Below are 22,777 nucleotides of genomic sequence, written 5' to 3' on the forward strand. Positions count from 1 at the left end.
TGCACACACACACACACACACACACACACACACACACACACACACACACACACACACACACACACACACACACACACACACACACACACACACACACACACACACACACACACACACACACACACACACACACACACACACACACAGACATACGCACACACACGCGCGCAATCATTTTCATGTCAAGGACCCCAAAATGATATGAATTTGGCCGTGGACTCCCATCTCAAAATATGTTGTTCCAGGGACCCCCCAGAAGCAAAGATTTGAGTTACAAATGTTAGCTTGAAAACAATATAGATTCATAGATTTGCACACATTTTCATAATTTTTCAAAAATAGCAGATCTACAAGCTCATAGCGCGGCACTCGGTGCCGTGCTATGAGCTTTTTAGCTCAAATGATCAGAGTACTGTACCCACTTCACAGTATTGGCACACAAGGCTGAATCTCCATGTTGACGTGCAGACCTTGGCTTTGATAAAGAGGTGTTTAGCATGGTAACAGCCTGGCTCAGAACACAGTGAGCTGGCTCTCTTATTATTACACGAAGACCAAATACTTATTTTTTCTCTTTTCTTCCGCCTCTCCGCCTCGGAACAGTCTGTTTCACTGCGTTATCCGGTATCTTCTTACATGTATAATCCTACAATAACATCACAGTAACATGAGGTGAATCCAGTCATCCAACTCTAATTGTAGTTTATTTTAACCCACATTCCAGTATTCACTATGACTCAGTATGACTCAGTATGACTCAGTATGACTCAGTATGACTCAGTATAGACTCAGTATGACTCAGTATGACTCAGTATAGACTCAGTATGACTCAGTATGACTCAGTATGACTCAGTATGACTCAGTATAGACTCAGTATGACTCAGTATGACTCAGTATGACTCAGTATGACTCAGTATAGACTCAGTATGACTCAGTATGACTCAGTATGACTCAGTATGACTCAGTATGACTCAGTATAGACTCAGTATAGACTCAGTATGACTCAGTATAGACTCAGTATGACTCAGTATGACTCAGTATGACTCAGTATGACTCAGTATGACTCAGTATGACTCAGTATGACTCAGTATAGACTCAGTATGACTCAGTATGACTCAGTATGACTCAGTATGACTCAGTATAGACTCAGTATAGACTCAGTATGACTCAGTATGACTCAGTATGACTCAGTATAGACTCAGTATGACTCAGTATAGACTCAGTATGACTCAGTATAGACTCAGTATGACTCAGTATGACTCAGTATGACTCAGTATGACTCAGTATGACTCAGTATGACTCAGTATAGACTCAGTATTGACTCAGTATGACTCAGTATAGACTCAGTATGACTCAGTATGACTCAGTATAGACTCAGTATAGACTCAGTATGACTCAGTATGACTCAGTATGACTCAGTATAGACTCAGTATGACTCAGTATAGACTCAGTATGACTCAGTATGACTCAGTATAGACTCAGTATAGACTCAGTATGGAGTCACAGTATAAAATCTGACTTACGTGGTTAATATAAGCATCTAATAAATCAATTAGGATAGTATAGGATTATTGTTTGCCATCCTTAGATATCTAGATAACATGATATTGATATAATATCCATATATTGCCCATCAGCCCTAATAGTTCATATATTATCTGTTTGCTGTCAGGTGATGTCAGAGAGCGCTCAGGGAGGAGGAGACCTCCTTCAGGGAGGAGACCTCCATCAGGGACAGAGTGTGGAGGACCTGCAGCTCCAGAAGGTAGGAGAAGTCCCTGACGAGCTCCATCAGGGAGGAGATCTTCATCAGGGAGGAGAAGACCTCCTTCAGGGACAGAGTCTGGAGGAGCTGCAGCTCCAGAACCAGCTGCAGACGCTGGCCTCCTCCACCCCGCCCTCCTCCTCCTCCTCCAGACAGAGGTGGAGGGGGAGGGGGGGCTCCCAGGGGGTCCTGCCCCAGCCAGAACCACAGGAGGACCCCCAGCCCTTCATCTTTGACCTCAGGAACTTCCCGGACCTGGCCAACGCAGACATGGGGGCTCAGAGTCAGAACCCCAACATCCAGGTGAGAAGATCCTTCTATCTCCATCCATTTAAATTAACCCATAAAAAAAAGCATTATTTTAGACTTTGGCTATTTTTGAAAAATAGTGAAAATGTGTGCAAATCTTTGAATATATGTTATTTTAAAGCAAACATTTTTAACTCAATTTTTTTCTTCTGGGGGGTCCCTGGAACAAAATATTTTGAGGTGGGGGGTCCGCGGCCAAATGCATATACATGTTGGGGTCCTTGACAAACCACTGATATAGAAACATACGTTTTTTTTTTCCATTTCAAGACATTTTGTAGAATGGGAACCTCAGGCCTTAATGGGTTAAGTAAAAGTATCGATACTGCAATATAGAAATCCTACGTTCCGTTTGTTTCTACAGTGTATAGTTGGGGCTTTGCTTCCTGATGTTGTTTCAATCAGTTTCTCTCAAACATTTTCATGTCAAGGACCCCGCCCCCCGAATTAATATGTAACGCTCACACCGTTTTGACAGGATGGTCAAAGAGGGTTTCACAGTGTTCGCTCTCTCTGCCGGTTCCATTTTAGACACCCCTCCTCTCCTGCACACTCTCTCTCTCTCTCTCTCTCTCTCTCTCTCTCTCTCTCTCTCTCCCCCCCCCTCTCCATCTGAACCTCCCATCCCTTGCTCTTTCCAGCTGGTTTGAGTCAGGGGGGCGGCCTCTTAAATTACCCGTTGCCAGACCTTACATCGGGGCACGTTCAGCGTCAAAAGCCATATGTACGAGCTTTAGAGAGGAGGCGGGGGGGGGGGGGGGGGCATATGTACGGGCCTTAGAGAGGAGGGGGGGGTATATACGGGCTTTAGAGAGGGGGGGGGGGGGGTGTGAGGGTCACAGAAACCATGACACACTCCTACAGAAGAAGGTCACAGTTCAGTTGACAGCGGCGTTAGTTTTAACGAGAGATATTATTTTTCGGACGTGTCTGCGGATTCTAAACGGTACCCCCCCCCCTCGCTCCCCCCCCCCATGTGTACGGAGGCAGCTTACTGTTACCATGGCCGTAGGACTGGGACTCAAGTGTCTGAGAGAGGAGAGGAGAGGGGAGGGGAGGGGAGAGGAAACATGTGAAGGTCCCGGTCAGCCAGAAATCGTCCTTCGGTTTCTTTATTTCTTTCCTTCCTTCGTTAACGAGGAAAACGTTCTGCATCGTCCACGGCGGGCCGGGGGGGGGCGGGGGGGGGGGGGGGGGGCAACCAGACTAAAGGTATTAGGTTTTACTGGCCCGTCCTGCAGCCAACCAGGACACAATATTATCCTGAGTGGGCTTAGAGCGCGGGGGGGGGGGGGGGGTTCTACCGTGTTATCATGTCTCATTGGTCCAGGCAAGACGGGAATTTTTCTCTTGTTGCTTATCTCTGTGTGTGTGTGTGTGTGTGTGTGTGTGTGTGTGTGTGTGTGTGTGTGTGTGTGTGTGTGTGTGTGTGTGTGTGTGTGTGTGTGTGTGTGCGCTGTATAATCTCATTCTGCTGCAGATGCTGGTGTGTCTTTATAAACAGTTGCAGGAACATAAAACAACCCAGGTATTGTCTAGACGTGTGTGTGTGTGTGTGTGTGTGTGTGTGTGTGTGTGTGTGTGTGTGTGTGTGTGTGTGTGTCCGCGCGCGCGCGCGTGGAGCATGGAGCTGATCTAGAATCTGATCTATAAAAGAAGAGGTTCATAACGGTGACATCATGTTCTCCTCTTATTTTTGAGCAAAACGCGAAGGAAAATAAAAGCCTGGAGATGGCGGCTACTATACCCGACAGACGATGTGTCGTTGCTTGTAGATCGGCTGTTAGTCTGAAACGCTCACTAAAGCATGTTCTTTTTGCAAGCTTTGGGAACGCACTGCGGATTTGTAGCGGAAGTTGAGAGTTGTGTATAAGTCCCGGGAAAGACACGCTGTGATTGGCCAGTAGTCACTTTGAGTGTCAGTTACTACGCATCGTTCGGCACGGCAACTCGCTCGCTTAAAGGGCAAGACCACTTTGGTAGAGGTTTGGGTTGTGTAGTTACCTTGCTATGATGTAACTCCAAAGGTGGACTAGAAATGAAAAATAATTGCTCCATTAATTAGAAATTGATAATTAAAAATATGCTCCCCATTGACTTAGATTGTACACTGAAACAGCTCTCAAAGTCACTCTTTTAGGCCATAAACGAACACAAACTAAGCTGATTCAGACAATATAGAACATCACCAAACCCACTACTGTTTATTTTTTTAATAAAAATGTTAACTTCCTGATGATTTTACTATTTGAAGATCCGGATCCGCCGATCCAGTCCAGGTTTTTTTTCTAATATACTAGCTAAATCAACAGGAAGTTAACATATTTTTATAAAAAAAAAAAAAACAGTACTGGGTTTGGTGATGTTCTATATTGTCTGAATCGACTTTGTTTACATTCGTTTACATGCTAAAAGAGCGACTTTGAGAGCTGTTTTACTGTACAATGTAAGTCAATGAGGAGCATATTTTGAATTATCAATTTCTAATCAATGCAGCAATTATTTTTTATTTCTTGACCACCTTTGGAGTTACATCATGGCAGGGTAACTACACAACCCTAACCTCTACCAAAGTGGTCTTGCCCTTTAAGGTCCGGTCCAAAACTATGCTTTATCTGTGAAAAAAAGGTAGTCTGCGGTGGTTTGAAAAAGATGAGATGCGGTATTATTCGGGCTGTATTAGAATGTGATGTCCTAACTCTTCTAATGTAGAAGACGCGCCCTTCCCTTCCCAAATCCGCCGTGCACTAGGACCATATACAGAGTTCTTTTTACATCTGGCCTTTTGATCAAAACCAAAAGCTGACAAACATGATGGTGAATCAGATGGTTCTTTGTGTGTAAATCAGTGGACATTCACGTTAGTTAAAGTGCTAGAAAACACAAAAAAAGACAAAAGTCAGTGCCTCTCCTCTCCCTTTACCCAACTTCCCCTACCTTCCTCTCCTCTGTTCATTCTTCCTCTCCTCTCTGACCTCTCTCCATCTCCGTGGCGCGTGCCTTCACACGCCCGTCGCAAACCTGTCAGCACGGAAATAACCCTGAAGGGGGGGGGTTGGGGGTGGGGGGGGGGTGGGGGCTGAGAGGCGCTGAGAGGGTCCTGCTAAACAGGGCCAGGCTTCCCTGGAATCCCTTAATAAGGAGATCAGACCTGGCAACGAAGCCCTCCATGGGCTCATAATAAGGAGGTCAGACCTGGCAACCCCTTTAGACATGGAGCGTGGAGGCCGCTGGCTGCACTAGTATCAGGGTTTAGATTTGGATCGCTTACTGTCGGAACCAGCCCAGCCCATATAGACTCTGTTTACTGTTGGAACCAGCCCAGCCCATATAGACTCTGTTTACTGTTGGAACCAGCCGAGGCCAGATAGCGCTGTGGTTACTGTTATGTGTACTTAAGATGATGGAGGCCGATAGAACAAAGGCTTCATTGTCCTTTTGTTGTTTATTTGTATAATTTTCTCTCTCTTTTTTTTCTATTTGAAGTACAGTGTTAAGCTGGGCTGTAGGAGTTATTATACAATCTTAAAACCATTTGAACATCATTCTGGTTGCTAGAGGATAATCTTCTAAGGTTCTCTTAGAGATTATCTTCAACATGCACACGCTACGCTAACAGGGCTTTAAGATAACAGGATGATATGAAGGTTATCCACCCACTCACAGACCCTCATGCCGTGTAGCTCATCATCATGTAAACTACGGAGTCTGTTAACCCATTGAAACCTGAGGCCCATTCTAAAAATGTTTTCTAAATCCTAACAGTGTTTTGAAAAAATTCAAAAAAATTCAAAGAATTTAAAAAAAAATCTAAAATAGCAGATCTACAAGCTCGTAGCGCGGCACTCGGTGCCGCGCTACGAGCTTGTAGATCTGCTATTTTTGAATAGTCTAAAAAGAAATCTAAAATGACACAGATGTGTCTTCATGGGTTAAAGGCGAATACCGCTCATTTTCAACATTGAACCATGTCATGATACACCTTAGAGATGTTGTGTAGAAATAAAATTAAAATGAAATTAAATTCTACGTTGCCTAGAACTGGAGAATAGATTGTTGGGGTCATGTGATCAGTGACATACGGAAGGTGTACTCTTTGGCTCCGCCTTCTAGGCTGTCTCATTCACTAGAATGGGGGTGTCTCACTTCCAGCTGAAACAGTGCGAGCGTCGTAGTAGTTTATAATGGCATTATGGTTGTATCACATTCCACAAGACATTGTACTTGTAGATCAGGGCTGCCCACACTTTTTTTGACTTTAGAACTACTTTTAAAATGACCAGTTCATGATCTACCCACCCCAATAAGGTAATATCCCATTGCTGAAAATACTTGAAGAATGTACCTGAGAGGGCTTTGGAATAGCAGCGCTGGGCGTTGCATATAAGACAAACGAACTTGGAATGGGAAATAGTGGGAGAAAAAAGTCCTTCCTCCCATTCTGTATGGTAGTGGTAGGTTTTTGGGTTATTTTTTGCCATGCACATGTTTTATAACTTTGTAATATATTACTGATGTTTGCGCGCAGCATTTGAAAACAAAGCATCATATTGGGGGGTTTGCCTGCTATAGAAGCAGTGAAGGGAGCTGACTGGCTGTTCAGTGGCGTCAGTTCAGCCAAAGCTAGGGTATGGCAGCTCATGAGCCCCCCGTGCGCGCGCGCGAAGCGCGCGCGCGAAATTTTTGTGCGGTTCTGGGCGGATTGGGTTCGTTTTTTTCCAGTTTTTGGTTACTTTATTTCGGTTTTAGGGTTAGGATTCGGGTTAGGTTAGGGTTATGTTATTTAATTCTTATTTTTGCCTGATTTTACCGATTTATTATCAAAAAGATTAAACACAATTAAATTTGCAAAAAGTGGGGGGTATGAAATCTTCTCTGTAGGTGTATGATAATAATACTTTGGATCTGATGGATAGGGTTCTGTGCAGACTGCAGTCCATTTAGAAACACTTTGGACGGGACCCTACCTGCTCGTATAGCTAGGCAGATACCGGGAATAATCGTTCACTTCCGGATAAAAGCGCCAAAATTGGTACACATACTCATTGGGTAGTACTGTTTTGATAAAACCCGTTAGCCACCTGAAAATTCAAGATGGCGGCCATTTTTCAAGATGGCCGCCATTGAATATACAGTAATATTACATTTCCCAACAAAATCCCATAGATACAAGCGCCAAAATTGGCAAACATACTCCTTGGGTATTGCTCTTTTGATAAAAACCAAAGATTTTAAGATGGTGGCCATTTTTCAAGATGGCCACCATTGAATATACAGTAATTTGCAGTCATTTCACAATAAAATGTCATAGATATGCACCAAAATTGGCACACACACTCTTTGGGTATTGCTCTTTTGATGAAACCTGTTACCCATGTAAAAATTCAAGATGGCAGCCATTTTTCAAGATGGCCACCATTGTACAGTAGGCTATATACAGTCAAATCACATTTAGAAGTAAAATAGCTTAGAAGCAAGCACCAAAATTGGCTCATATACCATTCTTTTAATAACATATTAGCAGCCACCTAAAAATTCAAGATGGTGGCCCTTTTTCAATATGGCTTTTTGCAATAAAATCACATAGATTAGCGCTGAGAGACTAGCGGATCTTGCAAGTGTAGATTACAAGTAGTAATAGTGCCCTGGGATCACCCTTCGTCTAGTCTCTACCCTTCGACCTGTTTGGCTTGGGTAACCCTGCCAGGAGTACAAGACTCCTGCCGACATAGTTCTAGGGGTCATGGAGACATGCAAACTGCCCCACCACGATAAGGTGATGATCCCGTTGAGGCAGTTTTTTTTTTTGTCTTTTCTTTATTTATTATTTTTTTATTGTTTTTTTTTATTTTTTTATAGACAGTAGGCCTATACTTATTCGCTTGACCAAATTGTCTGTTTGTACGGTTATTGTCTTGCTGCCTGGATGAGGAAGACACTTCTAAACCTCGCATCTGCAGCTGCACTGTGCCGTGCAGGTCAGACCAAATCTGTAGCATTTGCATCGACCGCAGCACTCCGACTTGCATCCACACTTGGCCAGCTGCTTGCAACTCTCTGCAATGGGTGGGAGCTCTGTCCAAAATATCTGCCACAGATCTCCATTCTTCTTCCAGCCCCAGTTGGCAGGATCCTCTGTTTCTGGTTGACTTATTGTTGACTGACTCCAGATACAGCCCGCCTGGTAGGCAGCACGCTTTACATGCTCCTTCAGCGCTGATCGGGTTGGAGGAATAGCTTCATATGGTCTCTGCTTCCGAGCAAACATGTCCAACCTTGCATCATCAACACCTTCAGCTGCGCTTGATCTGTCATACATCATGAGCGAACTCTCTCTCCTCCGTCCTGATACTCCTGGACCTGTCTGCAGCGTTTGACTCAATGAACCATCAGATCCTCCTCTCCACCCTTAAGGGGATGGGTGTCTCAGGCTCTGCACTCTCCCTGTTTGCATCCTACCTGACGGGTCGCTCCTACCAGGTGATGCTGAGAGGGTCTGTATCAGAACCACACAGACTCACTACTGGGGTTCCCCAAGGCTCGGTTCTGGGTCCTCTTCTTTTCTCTCTCTACACTACATCTCTTGGTGCTGTCATCCACTCCCATGGCTTTTCCTACCACTGCTATGCCGATGACACCCAGCTGATCCTCTCATTCCCCCCCTCTGACACACAAGTGGAGGCACGCATTGCTGCTTGTCTGGCTGACATCTCGGAGTGGATGTCGACGCACCACCTGAAGCTCAACCTGGACAAGACCGAGCTGATGTTCCTCCCGGGGAAGGGCTGTCCGCACCGAGACATGGCCGTCACCATTGATAATGCTGTGGTGACGTCAACTCGGACTGCGAAGAATCTGGGTGTGACCCTGGACGATCAACTGTCGTTCTCGGCAAACATCGCATCAGTGACACGGTCCTGCAGATTCCTCCTCTACAACATCAGGAGGATTCGCCCCTTCCTCACGGAGAAGGCAGCCCAGGTGCTCATCCAGGCTCTTGTCATCTCCCGCCTGGACTACTGCAACTCCCTCCTGGCTGGTGTTCCGGCATCTGCCATCAGACCTCTGGAGCTTGTTCGTCTGGTGTTCAACCGCCCCAAGTTCTCCCACACAACTATCCTTCTCCGATCTCTACACTGGCTCCCCGTAGCAGCTCGGATCCAGTTTAAAACCCTGGTGCTAGCCTATAGGGCAGTGAAAGGAACAGCTCCTTCTTACTTCCGGGCTATGGTCGATGCCTACACCCCTGCCCGACCACTTCGGTCTGCCACCTCGGGCGACTGATTGCCTCGTCACTCAAGGGTCCTTCTGGTCGATCGACACGGTCACGACTTTTTTCTGTTCTGGCCCCACAGTGGTGGAATGAACTTCCCACTGATGTCAGGACAGCAGAGTCACTGCCCATCTTTCACCGCAGGCTTAAAACACTACCCTTCCTCTTTGTCTTGTACAAGAAAATGCTACACATAATAGACTTATAACATAGCATGATCCCCTAATTTAGCAGATTAGGATTCCGGGGCTGATATATGGTACAAGGAAGCTAGTGAGTCAGTCCATGGGTCCAGATTCAGATTCTACATAGTGAAAAATGTATGATTTGACACCAAGATTACTCAAATAGGACATTTTTTGGTGATTTTATTCAGAAATGCATTATTAGTGTATATTCAATGGCGGCCACCTTGCAAAATGGCCGGCATCTTGAATTTTTAGGTGGCTGCTAAAATGTTATTAAAAGAATGGTATATGAGCCAATTTTGGTGCTTGCTTCTAAGCTATTTTACTTCTAAATGTGATTTGACTGTATATAGCCTACTGTACAATGGTGGCCATCTTGAAAAATGGCTGCCATCTTGAATTTTTACATGGGTAACAGGTTTCATCAAAAGAGCAATACCCAAAGAGTGTGTGTGCCAATTTTGGTGCATATCTATGACATTTTATTGTGAAATTACTGCGAATTACTGTATATTCAATGGTGGCCATCTTGAAAAATGGCCACCATCTTAAAATCTTTGTTTTTTATCAAAAGAGCAATACCCAAGGAGTATGTTTGCCAATTTTGGCGCTTGTATCTATGTGATTTTGTTGGGAAATGTAATATTACTCTATATTCAATGGCGGCCATCTTGAAAAATGGCCGCCATCTTGAATTTTCAGGTGGCTAACGGGTTTTATCAAAACAGTACTACCCAAGGAGTATGTGTACCAATTTTGGCGCTTTTATCCGGAAGTGAACGATTCGCTTGTTTTTCGCCTGTTATCTGCCTAGCTAGTAGTATCACTGTTGCCTGGTCCATTGCTCCTAACATTATCAGAATGGCAGCTGCTAGATCCTCTGATCTCTGATGACCATAACATTCTCCTCTTCAATACCTTCGGTTTTGGTCAAATTACCCCCCAACTTGGAAGCACCACTGCACCAGGAGGTTGTTTGTTTATAATTATTCACAACGTGGTCGTTAGTTTGAGTCGTGGCGGCCGGCGGGGGTTTATCACTTTTTTTTTTCTTCTTCCTCGGTAGCTTTCACTGTTTTAAAATACTTGCTTAAATATGCACACTTTGCAGCTAGCACAGATAGCTCATGTATCCTCTTATATGTTGTTGAGCTCCTGATTATTTTCTTTCCGACTTGTATTCCACCGGCGACACGTGATTTAATTCACTGCTTGTTCACAAGAACGCCTCGTCCAAAAGCACTCGCCCCAAAAGCCAAAACACACTCGCCCGGGTATATCTGGCGGCCTCGGTCAGCGAAAAACATAGGGGCGAGTGTGTTTTGGGGCGAGTGTTTTAATTCTCCTCTCGTGTCTCGACACACACACACACACACACACACACACACACACACACACACACACACACACACACACACACACACACACACACACGGCCCGCCCCTTGATGACAGGTTCCGCTGCTCCTCCGATGCGCACAGCCAGTTAGTTGATAAAATCAAGATTTTAAACGCAAAGTAGTCCTACATTTTATTTTTTTCCCCCTGGAGCCAGGGTATGGCAGCTGCAATAGCCTGCCATACCCAATTGACGCCCCTGTGGCTGTTCTTGATGTCAATCAATCAATTCACCTTAATTCAAGTGTCAGTTGACAAAAATAGTTAGTTTTGTGATTTTTGTTTATAAATATGTATTTTTTATATTTGAATTGGTATTTTTTAGGGGCGTGTCATGTGGTCTACCTGCACAGCCTTTGTGATCTACTGATAGATCACTATCTATACCTTTTGGGCACCCCTGTTGTAGATAATAGAAACCAATTGGCTGAAATTGCTTCAACAAGTCTTAAAGGGGCTACACCATGAATTTCAATTTTTTTTAGGTTTTTAGTATTTTTTGGGCTCCCCAGTGTCTCTTGTACCAAAACAATATTTAATTTTAACATTCAGTCATTCATGCTCATTTCATGGATTTCCTGAATGGGCGTGTCTGAACAGGCCATTTCAGAATGGCAGGGCAAGTGATGTCACTTGCACTGATTTTGCATTGACGATGGCCAGACAGAATTGCTCAGTAGCTCCCCCTGCCCAATAGGACGTTTTGGTATTGCAGCGGAAAAAGCTTTGAATGACAGACAGTCAGATTGTGAGAAAAAATATCTGGATGTTTTTTAGGCTTACAACCTGTTTAAAACGTATTAGGGGGCAATATTTATATATAATATATATTTTTTTAATTCATGGTGTAGCCCCTTTAACTTTATATTCAAGTCACACGGTTTCAGCTGGGAGTGAGATTCACCATTCTAGTGAATGAGGCAGCCTAGAGGGCGGAGCCAAAGAGTACACCTTTAATCACCATATGGCAGTACTACAAATCAAAGCTCAGAGCTGACATATCTCAAAGCACAAATCTTCTTGGCATTCCCCCTTTAATTTCCCCCGACGATTAATTACACCGCTGATTGCACCGCTCCGTTTCACTACGTAATGCTCCTTTAATGTGACGCTCTATATTTATCATTAATTGCTGCGGCTGGCTTTACAGAACGGTGGTGGGAGAAGTACTCACATGTTTTACTCACAACGTGTAAGTAAAAGTATCAATACCCTATTGTAGAAATAGTCTGAAGTTCAGTATTGAACTATTGAATTTACTTGAGAAAAAGTACAAAGGTATCGGCATCAAATTGTACTTAAAAGTACCAAAATTAAAAGTACTCATTATGCAGGAAGTCCCATATCAATCACAAGTTTTCAAATATATAAAATGTATAAAAGTCCTTTGAAAATAGCAGATCTACAAGCTCACAACGCTCACAATGCGTCGCAAAGTGACACGTTGTGAGCTTGCAGATCTGCCATTTCCAAATTGCCAAAGTGCAGTACATAGGTCTGACGTGGTTTTGTAATAAATATCAAGATCTACAAAGTAACTGTTAGTGACTAAAGTAAAAAAACAAACATTTTTACAACATTTTACTTAAGTACAGTACTTAGAGTAAATGTACTTAGTGTTACAGAAGCATGGCTGTGCGGTCAGGGCTCTCCCAGAGAGCATGTGTGAATACTTTGTTCTGTTATGAGTAATGGACGACAGTTAACTACTTTGTGCCATTAACCCCTTCAAACCGGGAACGCGTCCGTGTCATTTAAAGATTTCTTTGGGCTATTCAAAAATAGCAGATATACAAGCTCACCGTGCGGCACCGAGTGCCGCGCCATGAGCTTGTAGATCTGCTATTTTTGAAAAATCGTGAACATTTGTGCAAATCTTTGAATATATATATATACATTTTTAACTCCAATCTTTGCTTTTGGGGGTCCCTGGAACAAAATATGGGGTCCTTGACATGGAAAGAGTTTGAGAACCACTGATATTACAGCAACATAAGTTTTATATCCCCCCAAAAAAACTGTTATGATTTAGAAGACATTTGTAGAATCCCCCTGAAGCAAAGATTTGAGTTACAAATGTTTGCTTAAAAAATATATTGTATATTCAAAGATTTGCACAAATTTTCAAGATTAAAAAAAAAAAAGCGTCAGATCTACAAGCTTGAGGGCCGCGCTACGAGCTTGTATATCTGCTATATTTGAATTGCCAAAAGAAAAAGAGAAAAAAAAATGACACACAGATGTGTTCCCGGTCTTAAAGAGTTAAAATACAGACGCGGCACGGCCACGCTAGCTAGTCTAGATGTTAGCGTTGGCCTGAACGTCGCGGCGGCGGCGGCGGTATAATTTCAGTTCTTTGTGTCACAAGTCGTGGAGGATAATTGTTAATACGTGAAATTGCGCTCGCTGAATTCCCTGCTCGCATGAAGCACTTAACCTTTCAAATAACACTCGCTGCTTTTTGTGCCAAAGTAAAAAAGGAAAGAAAAGAGCTCTTTGTGCAGCGTGAACAATGTTCCTACGCTGAGAAGATAAGGCTCATTATTAGGAGCACTGTTCCTCAACTCTTCAGAGTGTACAGTACTAAGGCAGTGGTTCTCAAACTTTTTCATGTCAAGGACCCCCAAATTGACACTTATTAGCCCGCGGACCCCCATTTGTAAAGATAAGCCAGGGACCCCCCATAAGAGAAGATTTGGACGGCTCTAGCAGTGATTCTCAATCATTGTAATTTAAGGACCCCCCCCAGTTTGACATGCATTAGGCTACAGACCCCCATTTAATGGCATTTTTATCTCTGGGACCCCAATTCATATTGTTAAATCAATGTTAATTTAACTCTGAGAGTGTACACATGGAACCAAATGGACCCATAAGGGTCCATTTGGTTCCATTTGTACACTCTCAGAGTTACAGACCCATAAGGGTCCATTTGGTTCCTATAAATCATTTAGCCTGGGGGTCCCATGACCACACTTTGACAACCAATACACTAAGGGAACCAAATGGACCCGTAGGGTGTTAGTTATACATTCACATTGAGGTTGTTGTGGTGTAGTTTATTTTTGGTCCCAGGACAAAAAACGAATAACAGCAACAAAAACTATCAGTCAGAGTCATAGACCCAGTAAGGGTCCATTTGGACTCCTGGTGGTCCCTGAACCAGTGTATTGGGTGGGAGTCATTACAAATGCATAGTGTTTTTTTAGACAATCCTTTTAGTGTCTGTTTAGTCATTTTTAGAAAAAGGTCCGAATATTTTTGAAATATTTTAACACAAATCTCCTGGCACAACATCTTTTCACGTGGGGGGTCCACGGCCAAATATATGTCAATCTGGGGGGTCCTTGACATGAAAATGTTTGAGAACCGCCGCCCCAACGTAATGAAGTGTAACGTGTGTTAGTGTTGATTTTGACAGCAAAATAAAACTAAAACTTTAGTTTTAGTCATATTTTAGTCATCTGAAATGTTTTAGTAGTTTTTGTCTAGTTTTAGTCGACTAAACATCATAAGATTATAGTCGACTAAATATCATAAGATTATAGTCGACTAAATCTACAGTTGATTTAGTCGACTAAATCTACAGTTGATTTAGTCGACTAAAATGTATGTTGGCGGTGCCTTGATGGTGTCGTAATGGATGATTTTACACTTGGTTGCATGCTGAAAATAGCAGATCTACAAGCTCACGTTATGAGCTTGTAGATCAGCTATTTTCAGAGCGCGACACCCGAGCGCAACCAAGCATGAAATGACTTGTCTTTTAGTTCTACTGGATCTCTTCTCCACTAGTCTTAGTTCTACTGGATCTCTTCTCCACTAGTCTTAGTTCTACTGGATCTCTTCTCCACTCGTTCCCTCACTAACATTTTAGTCTAGTTTTTATTTGTTGACGAAAATTGTCAATACATTTAGTCTCAGTTTTAGTCATCATAGCTTAGTTTTTATTTAGTCTTTAATTAGTTTTCGTCCCAATGTAACAACACCTCCCTAACGTTACTGAACGTGTCATGCCGTGTGTTGACCACCAGGTGACCATCGAGGTGGTGGACTCTCCCCAGCTGACGGAGATGGAGATGGACCTGATGGGCACGGAGGCCGGGCAGCGCAACGACTGGTCCTCCTCCGCCTCCTCCTCCTCGGACTGGGCCCACTGGGCCCACGGGCACAAGAAGCTGTTCTGGCCGCTGTTCTGGGAGTACCCGGAGCAGCAGGGGGGGGGGGAGAACGGGATGGGGGGGGCAGGGCCCGGGGAGGGGGAGGGGGAGGTGCCGGGGCCGGCAGGGGGCGGGCCCACCAGCCTGGAGGAGGAGGAGGAGGAGGAGGAGCACAACGCGGAGGAGGAGGACTACAACTATGACCTCGGCGAGGGGGAGGAGTCTGTCCTCAGCGGAGTGGGAGGGGGGGGAGGAGACTGGGGAGGGGGGGCCGGGGGGGCCCGCTGGAACAACAAAGGCTGGGATGCCAAGGATAACTATGGTGAGTGGATCCATGATATATACTCTACAGTTTAACTCTAATCACTGTTTATTCTGACTTCTTTCCTTTCAAAACCTTCCTTGATTCCAGGTGGTGATGTTTACTGAAATGCAACGTTTCATGTAGTTACATTACATTACATTACATTACATTACATTACATTACATTACAGTCATTTAGCAGACGCTTTTATCCAAAGCGACTTACAATAAGTGTATTCAACATAGGTAGGGAACTAAACTACTAATCACCAGAAGTCTGAAGTGCATTTCCTGTAAAAGCAAGCAACCAAGAGTATACCTATAGCGCTAAGGTAAAAGTGTTATATATCAGCTACTGTACCTACTTTATTAAACAGATGAGATAAAATAGCCAAATCAAATGAGCACGAGCTAATACAAAAGTGTATCGGCGTTCTTCTAACTTTCGCTGTAGAGCAGGCCGAAGGTTGAATTTCCCCTTAAATCTGAAAATTAAGTCTGAAAATCACTTAAACATTTACAATATTGTAGCGACCGCGCAAAAGACCCGGCCGTAACTTGCTCCTCCAAGGGAGCTAGTAGCTCTCTTGGCGTTGCCTGTTAGCTGCCGGTCTGCCGGGCCGGAGGCCGGGGGTTCGATTCCAGCTCGGCGTACGAAACGTTACATTCTGATCTTTATCCAGAGCTACTTGGTGCTTATAGTTAGTTCATTCAATTCCAAGGAGTCCATTAGGTTATATGTGGTTATACCACCGGCCTATAGCGTCAGGGAGGCAGTGAGCCAGCAGACCCTGAAGCGTTTATTACTTCACATTCACAACCTCTTTAGAAAGAAAAGAAAGTCTTTGCCCACATTTAAAGGACCGGATGCACCCCCCCCCCCCATCACCCCCCCCCCCCAGGACAATAGACAGATAAGGTTTCTAAGGACTGCAGAGCTTTCAGCTTGTATAACAAGCTCTTAGTGTTTTGATGGGGTCTCCTTATCTATCTACTGACGTGTGTGTGTGTGTGTGTGTGTGTGTGTGTGTGTGTGTGTGTGTGTGTGTGTGTGTGTGTGTGTGTGTGTGTGTGTGTGTGTGTGTGTGTGTGTGTGTGTGTGTGTGTGTGTGTGTGTGTGTGTGTGTGTGTGTGTGTGTGTGTGTGTGTGTCAAATGGGCCACGACATGTTGGTGGAAAGCTGTTTGAAGGTGTTTTTCTGTTCTGTTGACTCACGTACACACGTACACACGCACACACACACACACACACACACACACACACACACACACACACACACACACACACACACACACACACACACACACACACACACACAGTGTGTTATCAGGCTGTAGATAGTGATCAGGTGGTACAAACAGAGACAGAACAGTGAAGTGAGTACAGAACTCATTCACTTACACTGCATGTTCCCTTTACAGCTAGTGGTCCTCAAGGGGTCTTTGGGGGGGGGGGGAGTGACGGGGTCGGACGGGGGTCCACGCAGTGTCGGCCCTATGGGGGGGCATTGGGGGGCAATGCCCCCCCAGATTAGACTTTGTGCCCCCCCAGTTCAGATTGGCCAGATGTTTTTATTATTTTAATTTTTTTCAAGCAGCGCAGCGCAGCGCAGCGCAGCGCAGTATAGCCTGCCTTTTTTTTCTCCCGCTGTGGAGTCTGTGCCTGTGGAGATGCAATGCCGACATTACATTAAAGACATTATAGGCCTAATGCTGTAATTGTATTTGTTGTTGGTGCATATAGGGGCAAGGTAAATGAACCGAATTAACCGAAATAGAGTTACAAAACACCCCAAAAAAGTAAAATATCCATCCAATAACCGAAAAAAATCGCGCGCCGGCGCTTCGCGCCGGCGCGCACGGGTCCATCACGCACGCGCGCGCAGCGCGCGTGCGTGAGGGACAGGCAGGTGCCCCCCCTAGAACAATTAATGCCCCCCTGCTTATTACTGTCTGCAGCCGGCACTGGGTCCACGGGGTCCGTGGTAAAAGTAGTTAATATAGCATCAGAATCATTTTAACCATTTTATCCATTTATACTTTGGCTTTTCAAAAATAGCAGATCTACAAGCTCACGGCAGCATTTAAAAAATAATAATCTTGAAATGATTGGAACATTTTGAAAACACCAAATATCTTCTTCCAAAGAGCAGATCTACAAGCTCACGTGTCACATTGCGACACACTGAGAGCTTGTAGATCTACCTTTTATTTTTTGTTGCCAGTGTTCCCCTCAGAATATGGATGCTGGGGTTGAAGTGGTTATAAAAACACACGCCTGGCAAAGAGAACGTTGTTATTGGCCAATAAGACATGGTACTGTTCCCCATGACTGACAATCACACTTTGCTTTGTAGTGTCACTTCAACCTGGCGGCCCTATTTTAGGTGTCCTTTATTGTATAACAAAAGAAAGGACATTCTGATATGTTTATTGTTCTCCTCTGGCTGGACAATGTTTAGAACATCATGGTGGCCGATGTACAGTATGGAAGGTAAAAAAAAAAAAAGAAACAGCAGAAAACAATGTGTTATACGTCTACTTTTAGTTTCCTGGGCCGAGTATTTCATAAAGGTCTCAATGGTTCATAGATAGTGTTTGTTCATAAGCTGTCCAGACGGCTCTCATAGACTCCAATGTATATTTCACTGAACTTCCGGTGTGAGTCTGACGCCCAGTTAGACCAATCACAGGACAGAGAAAATGACGTCGGCGTCTCTTCCTTATAACATAAATGCCTTGCTCCTCGTTGAATAAGGGTGTTTGATGACGGTCATCGTGAGTCGTGACCTGACCGGTATCCAGTCTCCCTCGAAGGGGAACGCCGCATCATCAGTCATGCGACAACGCGACTATAACAGATTATAAATTAAGCATACGGCCGCTCTGTTGAGTGCCGATTATGAACACAATTGTTTGCTCCAAATTTGTTTAAAAAAAAAAACAATGATAATAAATAGCATAAATGAATAAATAAATAAGTAAAGCAAGCAAGCATACGTGAGTGTGTAGTGTATGCTGCATGTGAAACCGTTTTCTTCCTTGGTCCCCATGTACAGTAGCATGTACAGTAGCAGAGCTCTTTTTTGGTAAAACAAAAAAGCGTTAAATGCTGAATGCTCTGTTTGGAGCGCCAGGGTTACACTAGCGGTTCCCTGAAGTCACAGTGTTGGAGGTTGAACTCCGGGAGCCAGGTGCACCACCTCACACTAAGTTCAAACTTAGCCTAGTTATAGCTTAACCCATTCAATCCGGGGATGCATCTCTGTCATTTTTAGATTTCTTTGGCTATTCAAAAACAGCAGATCTACAAGCTCATACTATGAGCTTGTAGATCTGCTATTTTTTGAAAAATCATGAAAATGTGTGCAAATCTTTAAATATATATTATGAAAAAATGTAAATATATATATTTAAAGATGTGCACACATTTTCACATTAAAAAAAAAATAGCAGATCTACAAGCTCATAGTCAAAAGGACCGGATAGAGCTCGGATATGAGCTTGTATATCTGCTATTTTTGATTAGCCAAAGAAATCTAAAATGACACAGATACTTTCCCGGCTAAATGGGTTAAATGGCTTTTTAAAAGCCATGTACAGTGGGTGACCATTGACTTTGTCGTTTTTTTTCATTCTTCTCATGCGTTTCATGCAGGGCATGTATGATTTCCACTCTGTGCCACTAGGGGCAGCAGCGGTCTACTGCCTACAGCCCACAGCAGACAGCAAGAATATATTTGTTACTAGTTACTGTATATCCTCTCCAAACTGTACATACATTACTTTACACTTTTGTATTATGTTTTGACACTTGCTTTGGAAAATGTAAACGTATGTTTTATCATGCCAATAGCTCATTTGAATAGCAAAATTGTTTGTTTTGGGGTTTTTAGGCACTGTTTTTCCTAGAAAGACAGAGAAAGATCCTGTATGTTGCTTACAGTACAAGATGTGACATTTATATTAAGCAAAATATTAAGCAAATAAAGTTAGATAGCATGATGCTGCGCTTAACATTAGTTTAATTTTAACGTCTTAATTGATAAAACGAGACGGGAAAATAAACTTATTTTTTTCTCTTGCCAATAGATTGGGTTTTCTGTTCAGCGTCGGGCAGTCAGGAACGCATCTCTGTCATTTTAGAAATGTTCAGACACACATTGGTTTCTGTCTGTCTGTCTCAAAAGTCTGTGGAGAGAGAGAGAGAGACAGACAGACAGACGTCTTATATGTTTTTTTTTTCTCGCATCAATTGTTGTGTAGTGATATTCCAACATTTTCCTCTATAAATGAAACAGCCCAGCTAGTGTAGCGGTTAAAACTGATGCCCGGTGATTTTTCGACCCGTGTTCGAATCCCACGCGATGAGCATACAAATTATTCATTCTCGTCTATTAGTTTGTATTGGCCAGTGCGTTATATATATATATAATGTATGTATAATGGATTAATATTCATAAAACCAACAGACAGACTTTTATTTTAAAACATAGCAGATCTACAAGCTCGCAAAGCATCATGGTGCAACACTTTGTGAGCTTGTAGATCGGCTATTTCCACTACTACTTTATGGGACACTGCTCTCTCTCTCTCTCTCTCTCTCTCTCTCTCTCTCTCTCTCTAGTTTGATGAACATTGAACCTCATAATAACATCACTCCGTTCGCGACTGCATACAGAACGTGTGTCGGCTCTGATGTTTATTAGACAGCATGGACCTCCGCTCAGGTCCTGGAATCCAGAGCCTTATGTCAAGACTTGGCTGCGAGCACATCGCACGGCAGAAAGCACAAAAACCAAAGTGGCACAGCCTGTCATGTCAGATAACCCCGAGCCACTTTGGCAGTTTTTATAAGACAGGGGTTATTGGCGTCTTTTTGGTTTGTTTTATTTTATTTCCTCGTTTATAATTATTTCCTCCTCAATATTGTTTAAGAATTAATGTGCTATCCATGACATGCTGTCACCAGTTTACCAGTTCACTGTCTGTTATTTAATGATGATCGAATATTGGCTAAATGTTTACAATTTCTTCTGTCCAAACAATGAAAAGCACTTAGAAAAGGCAAGTGAGTCTCTCTTTAATTAAGCATGATGAGCCATGTGTTTTCCACAAAACAATTGAATATCATTGAATATAATGGCACCCTTGTCATACTACTATGTTATTATAGCTTTCAGTTGGCCACCACAGGCACAGACAGTGCGTTTTAGCGCAGCGCGGCCTGGCGCAGCGCGGCGGAGTGGTTGCGTGCGGGGGGTCGGGGGGCTTTCGTGGGAGGGGGGGACGGGTGGATCAGAGCTTAACCCTAAAACCGAAATAAAGTAACAAAAAAAACTCCAATCCGCTCAAGAACCGCGCTCCCCCACTTCCAAAATTAGCACTAGCCTACAACACTGGCCCAGTCTCTTGCCAAACCGGTTATGTTAATGTATGCAGCCTATTCCAAATAAGCCAAGTGAGGAACTCTGCTATCAGGTTCCCCCTCCCCCCTACAGTACCTCTGTAGGCCTATCTCTTCTATCAAAGTATTTGTTCAGATACAAATTCAGAGCGGCCAATTTTGATATTTTTAATGCGCCTACATGAAGTTAGAGGGATGGGCAGAAATGGTGTAGGGTGTAGGCTATTTTCAACTGTTAATGGGTTTTTCTTTCTTCACAAATGAATTCTACTTTGTTGTACAACAGTGTCCCATAAAAGCTCACAAAGTGTTGCATCATGATTTGAATTCCGACTGAAAACGCCACCCTTGCGTCTCCGTGTGTACAACCAAATACGCATCTTTCCTGCACCGATGACGCTTGGGGCTTTTACAGCGCTGCTCCTACACTACCACGCACCGTCAGCAACAAGTGGACATGGAGTAAATGTACTTAGTTACTTTCCGCTTAGTTACTTTCACGTGCATATAAATGAGCCACGCGGTTTTATAAGAATGAAAACAAACGCCTCGCTGTTGGCCATGGATCACATGACGGTCGTCTGTTACGGTCATGGATGAACTCAAAATGTTACTTGAGTTCAATCAAAGTAAAAGTACAAAAGTATTGGCAAATATACTTAAAGTACTGAAATATTTGAAAATAGCTGATCTACAAGCTCACAATGCGTCGCAATGCGTTGTGAGCTTGTAGATCGGCCATTTTCAAATAGACTATGTGAAATAGGGCAAATAATGTATGTTTTATAATGTAATGATTTATATCTGCAAAGTAACTAGTAACTAAAGCGTTCAAATAATGGTAGTGGAGTAAAAGTACAATATTTTCCTCTGAGATGTAGTGGAGTAGAAGTAAAAGTAAAAATAGCAGATCATCATGCTTATAGCGTGGGATTCGAACCCGGGTCGTAAAATCACGCGACATCAGTTTTAACCGCTACACTAACTAGACTATTTCATTTACAGAGGAAAGAGGTACAATGATACTATACAGAAATTGATGCGAGAAAAAAAAACATATAAGACGTCTGTCTGTCTGTCTCTCTCTCTCTCTCTCTCCACGGACTTTTGAGACAGACAGACAGACAGACAGACAGACAGACAGACAGACAGACAGACAGACAGAAACCAATGTGTGTCTGAACATTTCTAAAATGACAGAGATGCGTTCCTGACAGCCCGACGCTGAACAGAAAACCCAATTTAAACGCTCTAAGCACACTTAATTATTGCTAGTTATTATTATTATTATTATTATTATTATTAATATAAGACATCTATCTGTCTGTCTGTCTGTCTGTCTGTCTGTCTGTCTGTATGTATGTCTGTCTGTCTGTCTCTCTGTCACAAAAAAAGTGACTCCAAAGCGGCACCTTGTGGTAGTATTTGGAACTTAAATTTACTGCAAAGCGGGTGAGGCAAATGAGTGAAGTGATTCTCTTATGAAAAGCGACAAAGTCAATGGTCACCCACTGTAAGCTATAACTAGGCTAAGTTTGAACTTAGTGTGAGGTGGTGCAACTGACCCCAGAGGAGGAGGAGGAGGAGGACGGTGAAATCACCACCAACACCTCACTGGAGCCAACAAGTGACTAACAGGCTTACAACACCATGCAGTCCAATGCCTCTGACAGGACATTGGACTCCCCCCCCACACACACACACACACACACACACACACACACACACACACACACACACACACACACACACACACACACACACACACACACACACACACACACAGTCAAAGGGACACTGGTGTCCTTTTAACTGTGTGAGGGTAGAACATGGACCTGTAAAGTGTCATACATACCATCCGTAAGAACCGTGGGCTGACAGACGTAGGGACTGGAGGGGGAGACGGATTCGTTTTGTCCGTCGAATTTGAATGAAATGAAACCTCTTCAGGAAACACTGCCCTTCCTCTTTGCCTT

General features: G+C 43.5%; 1 protein-coding gene across 1 annotated transcript in view; it reads left to right on the plus strand.

The window, feature by feature from the left end:
* LOC311036167 (isthmin-2-like) overlaps positions 1–22,777 on the plus strand; it is a 46,866-nt gene that overhangs the window by 8,396 nt on the left and 15,693 nt on the right. The window contains exons 2-3 of the mRNA XM_084044694.1: positions 1,673–2,068; positions 14,967–15,414. Coding sequence (XP_083900820.1) covers positions 1,673–2,068; positions 14,967–15,414 — 844 coding nt within the window. The remainder of the gene's footprint in view (positions 1–1,672; positions 2,069–14,966; positions 15,415–22,777) is intronic.

The sequence above is a fragment of the Gymnoscopelus microlampas genome (assembly GCF_963454915.1).
Source record: "Gymnoscopelus microlampas genome assembly, chromosome: 20".
NCBI lineage: Eukaryota > Metazoa > Chordata > Actinopteri > Myctophiformes > Myctophidae > Gymnoscopelus > Gymnoscopelus microlampas.